We start from the raw sequence: 18,383 nt of genomic DNA, 5'->3' as shown, positions 1-18,383 counted from the left end.
ACTGTTCATAAAATATGGATAAAACCACTTTTCACATATAGTCTTAACATATATAGGAACTCTCTGACGTTGACCTGGAGTCTCTGGGTGAACGACTTAAAGCTCTGGGTGGTCTGCAGTGGGAAGTTCCCAGGTATACGACTCTACCCATTTTTCTTCTTGCAGTACAACCTCTTCTTTGGGCCTTGTGTTCTTTCTTTGGTATAGCTTTACGCTTGTGTATAAATATCCTCACTAGCTAACTAGTCCCAAAGGTAGACCATCGTAAATATTCAAAACCTTCCAGCAAAGAAATACGACTCTTACTGGAATTGACAGATTTTTAATTCAAAGTGCTTTTATTAAATAATCTTTGGGCTACAAGCAGTCATTGCAAAATTTAAAGCAAAACATACATTCTAAAAAAAAAGAGTTCAATCTCTCTTTCTTATAACCTTTTCATGTTTGCTTATAACCACTAGCAGTAATAGCCCAAAATTGAATAGGTATATTCAAATATGATTCTATTTACAAACTGTATTAAGTTTATTTGAAACACTAGAGTTATGACCCATGTTTTGATTGTACCTTCTGACAAAGAGACACTTTTGTTCTAGGAGGTATGGTTCAGGGTTTTAGGAGCAGACGGAACACTAGGTAGACTATTTAGGTGACTTTTTAGGTTTTCTAATTTAGATCAAGTAAGGTTGCTCTGAAGACGAATAAGCGCAAGGGCACCATGACTAAGCTAGACAGCGACCATGAGGTGTTAAGTTATTAGTTGCAGGGAGGTGAGGTCCAAGTGAACTAGCTTGAGGGATGTAACAGGATTTAGAGAGACAGCTGGCCAGAAGCAAGTGTGAGGCTAGTGAAATGGTTATTGGGGCCTCTGAGCTGGTGACCTGCGGCTTGGGTGTCTGACCTAGTTTGAAGGGTACGAACACCTGGGAGTGCTGAACCATTTTTTCTTTTTTAACTAGTTTGGTTTGTATAAGAAAAGGAGGTAGCCATGTCATTTTAAACAGTATAAAGGTCTTTTACTTGTACTAATAACCTGTAAAGACATTTAGTGCTGTTTAAAATCAAAATTCTGGCTTTAGTAAAGTCAACGTTTTGGCTTTAGAATGACTAAGGGATTTTGGTCTGAAAGAGAGACTGCTCCTGCAAAAGAGAGACAATTCGGATCTGCTGACCCCCCCAAAAAATAAGTTTTGTATTCTTCTTACCTTTCAACATAATTATAGATTCTGTTAATCCTTTTTCATTGTCACAGATGATCCAGTCATTATGGATAAATGTGTAGTTGGTGAAAGAGAATTCCAGATCTTTAACAATAATCTTCTCCAGAAACCATTGATCTGTGTGAATATGCCAAAATGTAGTGAAAAAATATTATCTGAAACCTATACCGAGTTGCTTTTTAGTTCATACACGCATACTGTACATGCTGGGTCACACTTCCGGTACATTGATGTACAATAACACGTCTTTGATATGTAACATTATGATTAGTAGAAAGCTAAGTTACAGAAAACAGGATTTACAATATTAAATAGAAAAGCCTGAATTCTATGTACAGGAAAAAGACCTTTTTACAAAATGGAGCCTTTATGGTTTAATTCTCCTCTTCCTTGGTTGCCATGCAACACTCATTAGGCTAAATAACATTTATGAAGCACAGCTTTTTAAAAGTCAATACACTCACAAATGTATTGATATGACATATAGTGGAAAATAAATTAAAGTGACATGTTGGCGCATTCTGCAGGTGACAATGAAAAGTCTGAAAGATTAACATTTGGGGGTTTCCTGTTTTCCCTATCCGGATACCACTGTTTCCCACCTTACATTATTACAGCAGCACAGATTTCTTCCATCTGTAGATGTTAAAGTGGAAATTCATGGCTTCGGTAAGCCCAACCGTTTAAAGTCAAATCTACTTTTTTACTTTTTTAAAGTACTGATTTTGACATGATACTGTCAAAAGGGAAGTGCAGACTAGATTAAAGCTCCTCTTGGAGAGCCTACTGGAAGCCCCTCGAATCTAAGTAGAATAGAAGAAATGGCGTTGAATGATATGAAACGTAATAACAAAATTGTGATTCGTAACTCAGATAAAGGAGGCTCTATAGTTGTACAAAACAGGCAATACTATCTGGAAGAGGCGTGGAGGCAGCTGGATGATGTTCTGATTTCTGAGAGATTTAAAGGAAAGTAACTTGCAAGATTTAAAGCTGAATTGAAGTATCTAATTGATGATGGATTGGAAGCAGGTGTTTTTGATTAAAAAAAAGTAGCAGAATTTTTAATGGTAGAATATCCAATCAACCCTATTTTTTACAATCTGCTCAAGGTCCACCAGGCCGACCAATTGTATCTGGGACAGATGCTATACCTTACAAATGTAATACCTGAAATAACTACATTGATTACCTTTTTGTGGGTTGCAAAATGTAACCACAATCCTTTGCAGCTTCCCTAGGTGCACAGCTTTGATTTTAAAAACATCCACCTGGAATATAAACAAAACAATAAGACTAATTGGTACTATCATTCCCAGCAATAAACGGAGAACCTGTCAGATTATGAAAGGAAGATGGAGATCTATTATAGAATGACATCATAGCATTTTTTATTTTTTTTCAGGAAAGAAATTAGCGTATATTTCCCTTGGTTTTCTGCAGTGAAATTCATTACCTATACAATATTTACACCTCTATTTTTTGGCATAGGGTATTTAAAATACTAGTGTATTCCAATATATATAAATATATTATTATTTTTGTTTTATTGGAGCATTTACCTTCTTCTATATAATTATTTTCCATTATCTTTGCAGTAATTAAAACCTGAGGTTAAAGCTTTTAAATATTCAACTTACTTCCAATGAAACCTCTGCATATCTTATTGAGGTGCATATAATTGCTTAACTTTATTCCTGCAGAACTTTCTGAGTCTCTGACCTTCCATTTAACAAGACCTACTAATGATTGCCTTATTTTGGATCAACTTTAGAACTTTAGAAGTGGGTATGTGTGAAAGGTTGAACTTAATGGACCAAAGTCTTTTTTTCAATACTATACAATACTATTTGGGTTGTGGTGTCAATATCTTACTCTGTAGCAAATGAGAAAATAAACAGAACCAGTTAGAACTATTATGGCACATGCATGCTCAGATAAGCTGTTAGGGGCAAGGATGGCACAGGCAGACTGTCTGGGGACACTGAAAAGCTATTTGGGGACACAGACACGCTGTTGGGAACCAAGATGACACAGGTAAGCTGTTAAGGGACAAAGATGGGACAGACAGGCTGTTTGGAGGCACTGACAAGCTGTTTGGTGGCAAAGATGGCACAGACAAGCTGTTTGGGGTCCCTGGGAAGCTGTTCGGGGGAAAGACGGCACAGTGGAAACTGTTTGGGGCACACATGGCTCAGTCAAGCTCTTTTGGGACAAAGATGGCACAGACAAGCTTTTTGGGGTCCCCGGGAAGCTGTTTGGGGGAAAGACAGCACAGTGGAAACTGTTTGGGGCACACATGGCTCAGTCAAGCTCTTTTGGGACAAAGATGGAACAGACAAGCGGTTTGGGGCAAAATGGCACATGCAAGCTGTTTGGGGACAAAGATGGCAGTGATAAGCTGTTTGGGAGCAAAGGTGTCAATGTGGGACAAGTTGTTTGGTGAACTTGGGGGGGCATAGGGCACACATAGAGTAGATCAGCCGCTTGAGAGCTGCCCTGCAGTACAGTGTGGGCTACTTGGATTCTTATGCATTATGCAAGCTATGACTTGGCCTTGTCATTTTTTGCAAGTAAATTATATCACTTCATAAACTGATTGTATTTTAATGTATTCATATGGGAATGAGAACAGTTTTCAAACAGTTGAAATGTAAAAAGCCTACCTTAAAACATTTAAGCAAAGGAATTGGACCTGCCTTGTGTAGGTTTAAAGAGCAAAATCTAGAAAGCTATTGTTAAGAAAGCATTTATTTAACATTTGTCAACATTACAGCTGGAACATTTTATCATGAGCGCTGGCTATTTTGTAAGTATTTGTTATTTGTTTTTTTTGTCTCCTTTTTGTTCAATATGGAATTAGCATAGAACATAAAAGAGAAAAGCATGATTTTCTGTGGTATGTAGGATACATGGGTTATATGCAGGGATCCAGAGCACATAAACCTCAGCCATGTGGAAAAATAATCCAGAAAGGCAGGACCTTTTAGAAGGCAAAGTTGTTCATCACTTCCAATCTTAAAGGTTCTAAGAACAGATGGTGCTAAGCAAAATAGCACAAACTTCGGATTCACATAAATTTCATACGATGGGTCATTTAATTTATCCCCATGAATGCTCTCTCTAGGGACAGATTCCCAAACTGACTGGTTGCTCTACTGCCATAATTGGTAGCTCTCTGGGTCTTACCTGGAGTCTTTGGGTAAAATCATGTACCTCTTGATCTTTCTTTCTTTCTATTGGTGTGTGGTCATGCTTCTTCTCTGCCCACATTCTATATACTCCCTTCCTACGTCCTCTGTTCCCCAGCCAGTTATCTCTGTGGCTAGCAATGCTCTTAAGTAAAACCATTTCCTCAGAAGAGGAATAGCTCCTTGTAGACTGCCCCAGAAAACTCCCAATTGTGTATTTTGTAAACCAAAACCTGAGACTTCCAGATATGATCCTGGCTTAAGTTCTTAAAGAATGGGTATACAAAATGTGTATACCAAAGTATGGTGGTCTAAATGCTTTTGGACTGTGAAAAATGCCATTCCTTCCCACTAGATTCAACCAATAAAGGATGCATACAAATCTAATAGAGAGAACAGATGCAATATGTGCTTATCAGGTTCTTTAGACTATATATTAAATCTCCAAATTAATTGGGGTAAAGAAACAAATAACACAAATGTGCCCTTAATGCAAAATGATTTCTATCAGTGCAACCCAGGGGCAAAAAATACTTTTCATCAATCCCAGTCCTCCCTCAAATCCAGGGATAAGAGCCACTGATATCAGTATCAATAATTTTAATCTCAACATCAAATCAATAATAGAAACATAAACATACAAAATAACATAAGACTAACTGTAAAATGTTGTGTGCATAAAGGGTGTCAGCACCATATGTGAATCTAGAAAGGGTAGACTTTAATTGGAAAGCAACAACCCCATGTTCTCAATGCCTCATAAAAGTAGTGTTCTTGGAGCAAGTGTTTGTAATCAGACAAATGGTGGTGTAGGCGATAAAGATATTTATTTTATGCTGAGCAGGTTGTGTTTTGGCAGTTCTATCATGTTCTTTTGTTGAGAAAATCCGTTCTTAACATGCTTTCTTAAAGGAACATTGAAAGTTAAAATCCAAGTTTCATGGAAATGCATTTGAAAAAACTTTACGTAACTGCCAAGAATTGGGAAAAAAATATGTTTTTCATCAGGCCGAGCATTAAGGAAATGCTTGTTAATCCCTTACACTGTTAGCCTTGGTTTTCCCAGCTTGTGAGTTTTGTAGAGACACAAATACAGATATAAAATCACTTCCAGAGGTCCAACAACCTAGTGTCATATACCATCTCAGAATGAGTGAATGACAAATCACTAAACTAAATAAAGTGAGGGTACTTGTCTTAAAAAAGTTTGCACATACAGGATAAAAAAGGAAAGTAAGAGAGCATTTCACCTCTCACGACCTGAGCCTCAGCACTTTACGTGGAGCTTCAATATCTAAAGGGAGTATGTCATGTACATCTACAAAAGAGTCTTCGAGTGAGGGGGCTTTCTGTTGAATCAAGTAGACTGACAGGGATGGAAGTCCTATGCCCTGGGAACCATTGGTTATTTTTTATATTTATTTTGTACGTAACATACCAGACCTGCATTAAGACTCACAGTCTTCGTGACAAAATTGTAAGTCATGAATGTGCAAAACACCCTGTTACATGTTATTAAACAAAATATTTTTCACTACATTAAAATCTTTGTAGAGGACAGACCTGAGGACAATTACAATTCAATGTATTAATTATCCTAGCAGTACCACAAAATTCTAGGGGTACTGATACTGTCAACCTAAAACATTGTGAAAACCACAACAGATGTTAATTTGGAAACAAAATGGTTGTTTGAATGTATATGACTCCTTGGATAAGTATGAGATAACTAAGATGTCTCTGAAAAGTGAGGTTGTCATTATGAGGGTCTAAATTATTTACAAGCACTGTGGAACAGTCAACGAGGCTGTGTTAGATTTGGTACAGGAAACTATTATTATGTAAAAGATGTTCTGTTCAGCAGAACCTTGCATTAAACTTGTCAATAAGACTAAAGGAAAAAGGGAACCATTGTGGTCCTTTCAGTAGTGGAGCATATACTGCAGGAGAAGAAGGTAGCATTTAGGAACTATAAACAGACTCAGGAAGAAGATGAGAGCAAGCACAAAGCTAAGCTTAAAGAGATTAAGAAAGTCTGGGTGATCCCACTATGTGAAGCTTGGAGGAAAAAAGAGAGAAGATGTATTAGAAATGTTGAAATACATGAAGGGATGTCTGCTAGTGGGGTAGATAAGGAGGAATGGCCTCCTAGCAGACATTGTAAAGGCTAATACAGTGAAGTATGGGATAAGCATATGGCCCTCCTGAATCTAGGGTGATATCAATGACGGATTTAGCTTTGAGCTGCCTGGTAAGTGCATAACCAATATTGTGGTGAATCATCAATTTAATAGCATCTATCCAGACAACACTATATTTGTTTATAGCAATAAATGTAAATATCACAAAATGATTCATCTACTGTTTTGTTACCTGCTCTTTGCTGTCCTTTCTATGAGAGCCAGAGATATTTAAGAGTCGATTTCCAGTATCTCCATTTTCACCTTCTATGCAAATGTAAACTGTGCCATTTATACCTGTGTTCTTCATGTCTCTAGTGTGCAGATGAATGGCATATTCTACCACTGAAAGAAAAAGCAGAATCGTCTGTCGTTTAGGTAATAAACACATGTGATACCTTGTGCCTAGCCACCAACTGGGCTTCCTAAAATTTATCTAGCCTTCACTGGGGAGGGAGCGGACATTTTTGCGTCTTCCAAATCTCTGTAGTTTGGTCCCTTATATTTTTTGTGTGGTTCACACATCATCGCAAATTACTTCATATACTGAAGGTTTATATAGAGTGATGAATCAGAGGACAGCAGTGGAGCAAATGTAATTGATTTGTGTCATAAGGCGGAATGGATATCTGCTCTCTGGTCAAATACGTATCACTCAGGCAACAAATTGGCTGGTCTTAAATTTTGTCACCAAAAAATTACTGCTGTTGATTGTGTCTTTTTAACAATCATTGGAAATGGGAAAAACAACATAAAAATATATGTTACCAGGGAGAGGATCTTTGTTGGGATACATTGCAGGAATTTCTATGCAGTTTTCGTCGTTGGGCTTCAACCAGCAATCAGCCATCAACCACATTTCCTGATTAGTAACAGAGTGCTTCATATGGATCGAAGTCAAATGCCAAGCCTTCTTTAACTTAATATCTGACCATGAAACACGTATCTTGTAAAGAGAACCCACATTTTTAAGTTCTTCCTAAAAGAATGAAATGGAGTAAAATTAAAACTAAATTAAAACTCTGCCAAGGTACTATGATCGGTGGCGTAACTACAGGGGTCACAGTGGTTGCAACTGCGATGGTGCCTGCCTCTCTAGAGGGCCCAGGCAACCACTTGTTCCTGCCTCTCTCCATACCACTTCACAATAGTTCAGAGAGGGTCTGGTCCCGGTCAGAAGGGCCCTCTCTAATCAATTTTGAACCGACACGGAGAGAGAGACAGGAATGCAACAGGGTTATGTCACGTGACCCTGCGGTGAAACCGTTAGCAGCACACCGAAGTCCGAAATCTACTGAAGAGGTAAGGAGATGTGCGCAAGAGTATGTATGCTTGTATGCATGTGAGCATGCAGGTCTATGTATAAGTGTGTGTGAGCATGCATGTCTATGTATGAGTGTATGTGAGTATGAATGTGTAAGTATGATTAGTACGATTAGATGCACTTGGTCTAATGCCATTATGACATATTATATCTTTACAGGTGGGTCAAACGAGCTCTGCTATGCCAGGCATACCATGGTCTGTCCATGTGTAAACATTATAAAAGTGAGTCTTGTGTCACCATGAAAATAAGGAAGCGGAATTGATTGACATAAATAATGCTTACATTTCAATATTGGACACATACCGGTACTTTTAATTTTGATTCAATAGGCAATATATTTTACCTGTGTATTTCTTTAAAATTATGGTTTATGAAGGGCAAGAAACTACTCTGACATGCCTGGAGCCTTAGCATTCAGTATGTACACAATATAAATATACTTAAAACATTCAGAGACAAAAAGCTGCTAAAGTAAAGGTTGGTATTCGTATGTTTACTGCAAATGTATGTATGGCCACTAAAACAACTCCAAGGCTATAATTAATGCACATACTGTAGCTAGGCACATCTGTTAGCTGTCAGCTAGAAGTTATAAACTCCCATGGTACAGACACAGGGGACAGACACAGCCAAAACAGGGTGAGGAGAGATGAGGCTATTTCATTGGTTCAGTAAGGTGACTTGAAAGTACTTCGCTCTAATTCTCTACTACCGAATAAGCATTTTTTAAATAATTATTCACATTCACCATAGTTTTCACTTTGTCAGTTCTGCATTTGGCAAGAACAAATGCTATTAAGGACTACAACATTTTGCACAAAACATTTTGCACTCCTGGGCAATGATGCAACATCCCAGGTCTCACCCTGTTCTGGTCACAAAAGAAAACATAAAAGTGGATGCACTCAAAACAATCAAAAAAAGAAGAAAAATAAGGATTAGCAATTAAATTGATGGATGTTATTGTAATGTTATATAAGGATATAGTATATAAGGTAATCACATAGGATATATTTCATTAGGTGATTAATAGTAAACTTGAATCTACCAAATTAATTATAGAAATGCCGTGACGGACCCCCTTCCCTGCAGCTCCACAGATGGACAGATGGACAGAGGTAAAGGATGTTCCCGGGTGAAGAGGGCCCGAGGTGCCGTGACACTCTTTCACACTCTCGTTCACTCTCTCATGCTCTCTAAATGTTTCTCTGCTGACCTCTTCTGCTTCCGCATCTTCTTCTTCATCTTTTATCTTCTCCCTTCTCTTCTCTCTTCTATTTTTGATCTTCTATCTTCATCTGCGTCTCCACGAACATAACCAAGCAGAAACTTCCGCCAAAATGACAGGTTATGTCTGCGGTTATGCAGATGAAGATAGAACATTAAAGGTATCGGATTGAAAACAGAAGAGAGGGGAGAAGATAAAAAATAGAAGATTAAGAAGAAGGTATGGAAAGGAAGTGAGTGAACAAGTCTAGTGCCCACAGTATTATATTTGAAAAAAATCTCATCCACCTCCAAAACAGTGAGAACACCCAAAATCTAAAATAGTGACAATGTCCATAATCCCATCTAGTGCACAGTGTGATTTCTCACAAAAAGCAAAGCTAACTGGATGTCATCCCAGTCCATAAAAATGCAATATAATACAGTGGTCTCTCCTTCATTGATATAAAGGCAGCAATATCATTAGAATTTAAATGCCAAAAGTCCACACCATGGTCCTGATACTGGATGCCCCCAACACAATTGAGTCCAAAGCTGAACAAACTGCCTCTCCAGTAGGATCTCTGGTTCAATTTTAACTTGTCTCGTTGAGATTGGAAAGACTCTTTGGGATTTATTATAAGACACAGGTAAGAGTTTAAATACCTTCATCTGTATTATGTTTCCAACAATTTTTGCTTCTACTTCTTCTTTGCCTTTGTCCCCGTAAAAGACAATGTCAAAGTTGGCGAGGATTTCTGATCTGTCATATTCAGAACCAGTGATATCAATTATCCATAAGCCCCCTGACTGGGCAATTGGGTTAGGATTTGTAGATAATCTCCTGCCTTAAAATCAAGAAAGTGGCAAAAGATGAAATATAGGACAGAACAGGAAAAAAAATCTAAGGGTATTTATCTGTCATATTACAGGTTAAGGCAGCTTGAACTAATAGGTAACCATGGCAATAGTTTTGTAAAATTGCACTGAACAAAGCAATTTTTATTTGCTTGGAGAAAAATATTAACTTTAGCTAAACTTTTCCTTGTGTAGTTTCTAAGTTTATTGTCAGGCAGTTTGAATACTTTCACCTATGATATCATACTGCATACATTTTATATAAGAAGACTGCATCCGCACCCCTGTTCCTTAGTTGTAATTGCCCCCCTCCAAGGGTAGTTGCAGAAACATAATAAAATATTTTATTTATTGCATTTCTTACATTGTTGCTGAGATAGAAACAATGCATCAGGTATAGAAAAGTATAGACTGCTTGAGTACAAACTCAAAGATGGAAGTACAAATTTAGAGTCCAGCTAAGTAGACTAGTAATATAAGATATATCCGGAAGACAACAATATGTGCGATTCAGTCCTGACCAAAACACAAAGCAAAGAAAGCAAATAAAAGAATAGGATAAGAAAAGGATAATGTCAGAATTTAAACACTCTTCTAAGTCCATGTTAGCCTACATATATCCTGTTGGATATATATATATATATATATATATATATATATTGTATGTGAAGTTACAAGTAGGATAAAAATAGAAGCTTTAGTTAGCAGCCCAAGATGTTTAAATCAGAGCACCCCCACCTCAGCCCCTTCGCCTGCCCTCCCCTGGCAAAGTTACCAGCCTTGGAGTAAGTATCACCTGGAAAAATGGGGGATCATTGAAAGGTTAAAAAACATCAGAGATGCTGGAAAGCTGCATTGTGTTACAATGTTGTTTGTAGGGCGTATCAGTAGATAAGTAAATTGGTGATAAGGCTCTCCTATATTTACACTGCATTTCCAAGCTCCTTTCTGTCACCTTGTTCTAACATCAAGTAGAAAAGCAAAAGAAGCTAAGTGCGTATTAACAGATTCAAGTAATACCAATTGTGTAGAGTTTGCAGACCGTTTGGCACAACCCCAGATAGTTGTCTAGCCAGTTCCAAAATGGAAATATCCATTCAGTGCCAGAATCTTGCGACTCTTTTATCGTCACCATCTTCAGGTACATTCCTGCTCCATATCCTTCTCCATCATGTCCAAGAACCACTTTTTTAATTTGTCCCAAAGAAACAGCTTCCAAAAGGAAATAATCTATCTATATAACATATAAAAATACAGTTAATACAAAGTAAACTTTTTATTGTACCATTTAATTTTCTATGATTGGTTGCAACAAAATCTTACAATAATAATAATAATTAATACAATTTGTCTATATTATTGGGGAAATTCAACATTCTTCATAGCTGAATTTTTACCAGGAGTTATACCCTTCGCCTACACCTCGGACCAAAGGATGGAAAGCTTCTTGGCCCAAAATAATAGATTTCTGAATTGGTCATTCCCCTGTTCCCAAATCTCCCCAAGACAACAGGATGCTTTACATTACCTTTCCATTCTCCAGTGTTGGAAGAATTTTTAAGTGTGCTAACAAATACTTTTAATGCTGCTATGCAATAAACAATCCACATATCTTACAAGTCCATCTGCAGGGAATCTGGTGGAGTTTTGTCTTTGCTTGACACTTTGTTTGCATTAGTATGAAAATGAATAAAGCTAATAATCATCAGTTGGGATGATAAAAAAGGAAAAAGATTGTGGCTGATACCTTGCTTCGTGCAAATCTTTCTCCTGGTGGCAAAGAATGACGCAGTTTCCTCGCACCTGAGTCCCCTCGGTCTCCATAGACAGTGACATAAACATTAGCTGTGGTCTCTGCTCCCCAGTGATCACCAATATGAACAGAAACGATATACTCAATGACTGCAAAGAGATTAAAAGGATGGTTCAGAAAATTATAAAAATGTATGTGGTGATTTATATTTCATCTGTGTATGTGTTTAGAAGTGATACCCAATAAAACCTCACGTTGAACACCCTCCTATTAATATAAAACTCTCATGCCAAGATCTATTTTGTATATTAAACTACATCCCCAGAACCATCTATACACACATGTTTACTAGTTGAACAGAGCTGGTGCTAACTTTTTAGCATTTAGGAGGTCAGATTCTCAACATCCAATAAGTCATAAATATCAAGGTGTGGGGGTTAGGCATTAGGCATGCATAATTCTATACATCCTAGAGTGGGTCGAAGAAATGTTGTGGATTGGAAACGTCTCCAACCAGTATAAATTACCTCTCAGCACCAAGAAACTGAGTGGATAAAAGAAAAGCTAGCACTTGGTGTCTCTCGTCTAACTTGTTCTGGACCTGTAAATATCAATTGTTTTGATCCCAATTCATTTATTTTTTCTATTGTTTTATAACTTAATATTTTTGGTAAGATGATGGTTGTATGCAATCTGAAAGGCCCTGGGTATTCTCCTGTCACTCAACCTTTGCCAAGGGAGGAGGATATCATCTTGCCTCTTTATAGGTCATTGGTAAGACCTCACCTTGAATATGCGGTACAATTCTGGGCACCGGTCCTTAAAAAGGACATTATTGAATTAGAAAAAGTGCAAAGGAGGACTACGAAATTAATAAGGGGATTGGGAGATACTAGTTATGAAGAGAGACTAAAAAAGTTAGAATTATATACGCTAGAAAAACGGAGTCTCAGAGGGGATATAATAACATTATATAAATATATGCAGGGCCAATATAACGAGCTCTTCAGGGACCTGTTCATTAACAGAAATATACAAAGAACAAGAGGTCACCCTCTGAGACTGGAAGAGCGCAGGTTTCATAGACAACAAAGGAAGGGATTCTTCACAGTGAGGACAATTAAGGTATGGAATTCACTTCCAAAGGAGGTAGTGTTATCCAATACTTTGGATACCTTCAAAAGGGGCCTCGATATTTTCTTAGAAAGGCATGATATACAGGGATATAAATAGAATAATATTAATATTTTAGAGCTTCTCGATCCAAGGAGAAATCCGATTGCCTCTTGGAGTCAAGAAGGATTTTTTTCCCCTGATGGCAGAATTCGAAGTAGCTTAATTAGGGGTTTTTTTTGCCTTCTTTTGGATCAAGAATAGAAAGGTTAGGTAGAAGGGTTGAACTTGATGGACTTAAGTCTTTTTTCAACCTTATGAACTATATGAACTATATATATGTCCATGTAACTATTTTAACATCCAAACCCAAACACTGATTCTTCAGTAAGGAACAATGTCAAATGCCTTACTGAAATCTAGATGCTTTGACAAGATCTCTTTGCAGTAAATGTGTGCTGTTTGTGATCTTGTATGCCATTTACATCGAAATAGTCAACTATTGTTTCCTTTAACATGCTTTCCATTCCTCGCTCACTCTAACATTCTATCACGCTCTCTCTTAATTTCTCCCTACATTCTTTGCCGACCGCTTCCTTGTCCCTGTCTCCTTTCCTGCATCCCTGCTTCCTCTCTTGCATCTTCTTCTTCTTCTTTCTTCTGTCTTTTTCTTCATCCGCTTCTCCCTGTCTCTTCATTGTTTGTTCACGTTTAGGGGATGGGGGAGAGGGTGTACTTTATTATTCTGGGTGGCCAGAATAATAAAGACGGATTCACAAAGAGAAACATTCATGCACCTCTCTTTCTCCACGAACTTATCATTATTATCCTCTATGAAGTTCTGTGTGACTCCAAAACAGATTATTGAAAAGGTGACTTTGCTACTAAATGCAAAAGAGAAAGATGTGCCCTCACCACTGTTGTACCTATTGTAAAATATATCTTCTTCACATAACTATGCGGTATCTCCAGTATAACTACAGAGCAGAAAATTCATTTTTAGCAAGATTTTGAAGTACTTTTTCTTGAAAAAATATTAGTCCCAAACTTACCTGGTAAAGGTTCCTGCTGATTATTCACTATAGGGAATTCCTTGATAACTTCCTCTCCTTCTGTGTCCACAGAAAGCCAGCAGTCACAGTTAAAATATATTTCACTGTTACTTGTTGACTCTTCGACACGGACATGCCTTAAGTGCCATCCGGGTGAAATAGGCAAAGCAGAGCAGACAATTCGCATCTTGTATATGTCCCCAATATCCTTAAAGGACACCTACAAAACAAGCATGCAGTGCAAAAATGCACAAATATTTATTATAAAGTATATCAAGCATAATTATTTAACGTGTTCTGCTTTTCTGATACAGATATATACCACGATCTCAGGAAGTGACTGTAAAGATCATAAATTGTTGTTAGAGGCTTTTTGTTGCCATGCTAGGCTTAGTATGGAGTCTCTAAACAATAAAAGCTACACAATATTCATATGGTTCAATATATATATATATATATATATATATATATATATATATATATATAATATGTAGTGATGATATGTATAAATCATTACATAGCTCATCACCCAGAAAATCAATAAAAGTATAATCAATAGATGCTATAAAGCTATTAAACAATTGATAACATTAAAAATTATATTACATCATTTGAACAATGAAACAAACAATGTGTGCACTCTGGGCTATGTAAAATGTCTATAACTTTCTATTCGTTGTAAAAATAAACCTAAGGCAACACTTTACAGGAGTTTCAATAACTTTCAGAAGACATAAGACTGCAAACTATGCCACTCGACTAATTAGGACTAATTTGGTAGTTATCATCAGCTTTATAATATAGACACAAATGATTCAATAAAGGAACCTAATAGGCAGAAGCATTGCTAGGGGAAAACAAAGGTCACCACATATGGAAGATTAAGAATACATATGATGATGTGTCAAAAAGCGAGCATGAATGCACAGTATCTTTTCATCTTTGCACAGACATCTTTTCTTTTTTTGTCACTTGAAGACTTGTGATACGTCAGAAAGTGAAATGACTATGTTCCTCACTACTTACATTAAATTGATCCTCGGCCCCAGGAAGAAAGCACTCTGCGTCTGGACTTTGAGGCATTAGAGGAATCTCACCAGTTTTTCCTTCTGAGCCATAAAGCACAAAATAAACTTTCATATTTTTCAACTCTGATGAATCCTTTGCAGTTTTAACTTGGATGAGCCATCTTTTTTCTGTATGGAAAAAGCAAACTAAGCTTATTTGAACAGTGCATTAATGGCCTATGGTTAGATATGATAATTAATAATAATAATCAATTTACATTTTTTTTTACGGCAAAGCAAGTTATCATTTTCCTTTATTATTGTTATTGTTACTTTTAAGTTTTGGTTGTGTACATATGTGATTAGTTTTCCTTTTTGCACATTTGCTTATCTTATAGTATAATGATGGAATCACACATGTTTCCATTGGTATACTTTCATGTTTTACCCTATCATCACATTTAATTTAAAGATAAGCTCGTTATTAGGATTTTATATCTCACATATTGTGTGTTGTCAGTAATTTATGATTAAACAAATAACTAATTAGCCCCAAACTAGGCCTGTCTTACTTCCTTTTGGCTTTTACACATTTGTGTCATTTGTCTATACCAGGAAATACCAAGTTCTTTAGAGAGGCATGGGAAATTAAAATCAAATCTCCCCATGCCACCAGTAATGATTTATTCTCCAGAAAATATAGACAACCAACGATAATTTCATTTCAAGGTAAACATGACTTTCTCTATCAGTTATTAAAAATGAAATGTATGAATTAGCTTTGCTGAAGATGATGACCTGCTTTCCAACCGTAATAATCCTTAAATAGTAGCAGGCGTTTCACAGCACCACGCTCTTGTTCTTTCTGCTGAATGAGGGTAAAGATGTTTGGGTCAGAAATCTTGGTGATGTTGCCAAACCTATGTTTTCCAGGGGTCCTCACTGGTCCAAAATCTGCTCTTTTGGGGAAAATCTTGCTTCAGCCTTATCTAGTAGCAATCCACATTCTATGGGTCTTTTATAGATTAATGGTCTTTTCTTACTTTAAATTTTTATTTTTGTTATTTTCATAATACGTACAAATAAATTAAGCATTAAATAGACAAGTACAACAAAAAATGAAGACAAAATAACGGTTGAAAAGTCTAAATATCATCCTAAGATGTAAGTTATATAATACATCATATGATAATAAAAGAGAAAAAAATAAATAAATAATAAAAAAAAAAAGCCGGGGGTATGTGTTGATTCTTATATTACTCTTATGTTATTTAATTTAGTAATCCAGTCCTCATATATAGTTGTTTTTCTTTTCTGTTGTAAACTACTCCATTGCAAGCCTTTCTCCATCTGTAATTGAAATAAGACTTGATTCCTTAATTGTAGATATAGAAATGGTTTGCTTTCTTTCCAGTTTCTTGCTATCACTACTTTCGTAGCTGCCAATATATGAATAATTATTATTTTTATTTTTAAAGATAATCCGGATGGAAATACATGAAGCAAAGCCATTTCTAAAGTTTTATTAATCTTAATATTACTTATTTTTTCTAAAAGCTCAAAGGCATACCTCCAAAGAGGCCTTACTTTTATACACGTCCACCATATATGTTTATAGTCTCCCCGTTCCTGATTACAACGCCAACATCTGTCTGAAGAACTTGGAAACATAGATTTTATTTTTGTCGGTGTTAAATACCATTGATTAATTAATTTGAAATAATTCTCTCTAATTGTTATAGAATGAATTAGATTATAAGTATTATTTATTGCTTTATACCAATCTATTTCTGTAATTTGTTTCGTTGTGTCTCTGTTCCATTTTGTTATAATTGGTGTTATTTGGATCTCGTCCATTTTATTGATTATTTCAAATGATTTAGACAATGCTTTTTTTATTTCTTGTTTATTAAACACCTTTTGAAGTTTACAATGAAGTTCCTCATCCTATTTATATCTAGCTTGTAGTATAAAGGATTTTATTCTCAAATAGGTGAATATTTCTGAAGTAGGTATATTAAACTCCCTATGTATTTGGTCGAACGATTTTATGTTATCTTTAGACAAAATTTCTTTTAATTCTTCAATTCCCGCATTTTTCCAAATACTTAAATTTATGTTGGAAATAATAAGTTCTATGGTATCCAGTTTCGTGTTGTCTAAAACCTTATTAATTAAATTCAATTTTTTCTTAATCTTTTTCCATTCTTGCAAAGTATCTTTTATTATAGTATTATTTATATATTTTGCCTCTAATTTTATCTGATATTGCCACATAATTGTGGGTAAATTAATCTTAACCATAGATCTTTCTATTTTAAACCATGGTTGGTTATTATTTATTCGACATTGTAAATTATATATATGTAGTAACATGCATGCATCATATGTACTTTTAACTCTAGGGTAATTCAATCCGCCTCTATTTATTTTTCTTGCCAACTTTTTTATACTAATTCTCATTTTTCTTCCATTATTAATGAATTTATTAAAGCTAGTTTGTAGCATAGTAATCCAAGAGCTTGGTATTTTTAATGGGATATGTCTAAAAAAATAGATCCATTTTGGAAGAATATATGCGTTAATCACATTTATTCTACCTACCCAAGATAATTCTGTGTTTCGCCATTCTTTCAAAAGGTAATTTGTTTCTTTTAATAGAGGTAAAAAATTCCGTTCGATTATATCTTCTACTTTTGATGTTATTTTTAACCCCAAATAATTAAGATCTTGCTGTTTCCAACTGAATTTAAATTCTTGTTGTATTATTTGTTTAGAATGAAATGATATATTTATTGGAAGAATTTCCGATTTTTCTATATTCAGCTTATAATTTGAAATATTTGAATATTTCTTAATCGTTTCCATCAGGGCTCTGATCGATTTCTCCGGGTCTTCTATAGTTATCAGAATATCATCTGCATATAAACATATTTTAAATTCTTCCTGTTGGAAGTGAAAACCTTTTATCTCATCATTTTTACGTATGGAGATTGCTAAGATCTCCATGGTCATTATGTATAGTAAAGGAGAAAGGGGGCAGCCCTGTCGAGTTCCATTTGCCAAGTGGAACCAATCTGCTTTAATATTTTGGCCAATTGTCCTCGCCGTAGAATTGAAGTATAAAAGATTTAATTGCAGATTAATGGTCTTTTCACTGGACATCAGATGAGTATTATAGCTGACAGCATAGTCTGAAGATGTGTCCGCATCACCATGCGATGTTCCATTATATGTTTTTCAATTGATTACTGTATGAAGTTCACAAGAAGTCTTCCAGAGTTCTTTCCATCATTTAAACATCAGAATAGAGATCAGACCAGATTCATTTTTAGCAAAGGGCCCAGTATAATATTTTATATTCCTTTTATCATAAGGTTTATTTCCTAGTCTCTTCGAATAGGTGCCAGACTTCTTTTCACTTGGGCAGAAATCACTTGGGATTCATGTATATCTTTATTATACCTAGTACACAG

The 18,383-nt window shown here is 35.9% G+C and overlaps 2 protein-coding genes across 2 annotated transcripts in view; both read right to left on the bottom strand.

Annotated features, from left to right (window-relative positions):
- The window catches only part of LOC128496358 (lipoxygenase homology domain-containing protein 1-like), a 54,469-nt gene extending 40,355 nt beyond the window's left edge, over positions 1-14,114 (bottom strand). The window contains exons 1-8 of the mRNA XM_053465964.1: positions 13,901-14,114; positions 11,730-11,884; positions 11,003-11,216; positions 9,791-9,972; positions 7,360-7,570; positions 6,785-6,936; positions 2,413-2,491; positions 1,206-1,337 (exon numbers count right to left, since the gene is read on the bottom strand). Coding sequence (XP_053321939.1) covers positions 1,206-1,337; positions 2,413-2,491; positions 6,785-6,936; positions 7,360-7,570; positions 9,791-9,972; positions 11,003-11,216; positions 11,730-11,884; positions 13,901-14,087 — 1,312 coding nt within the window. The 5' untranslated portion in view covers positions 14,088-14,114. The remainder of the gene's footprint in view (positions 1-1,205; positions 1,338-2,412; positions 2,492-6,784; positions 6,937-7,359; positions 7,571-9,790; positions 9,973-11,002; positions 11,217-11,729; positions 11,885-13,900) is intronic.
- Positions 14,115-14,452: 338 nt separating this feature from the next.
- Positions 14,453-18,383, bottom strand: part of LOC128497737 (lipoxygenase homology domain-containing protein 1-like) — a 64,144-nt gene continuing 60,213 nt past the window's right edge. Inside the window, exons 32-33 of the mRNA XM_053467899.1 lie at positions 14,927-15,096; positions 14,453-14,470 (exon numbers count right to left, since the gene is read on the bottom strand). Of these exons, the coding sequence (XP_053323874.1) occupies positions 14,453-14,470; positions 14,927-15,096 (188 nt within the window). The remainder of the gene's footprint in view (positions 14,471-14,926; positions 15,097-18,383) is intronic.

Source organism: Spea bombifrons, chromosome 5 (genome assembly GCF_027358695.1).
Source record: "Spea bombifrons isolate aSpeBom1 chromosome 5, aSpeBom1.2.pri, whole genome shotgun sequence".
NCBI classification, from domain to species: domain Eukaryota; kingdom Metazoa; phylum Chordata; class Amphibia; order Anura; family Pelobatidae; genus Spea; species Spea bombifrons.
The sequence above is the reverse complement of the archived record's forward strand: the minus strand, read 5'-3'. Positions and strand labels throughout refer to the sequence as shown.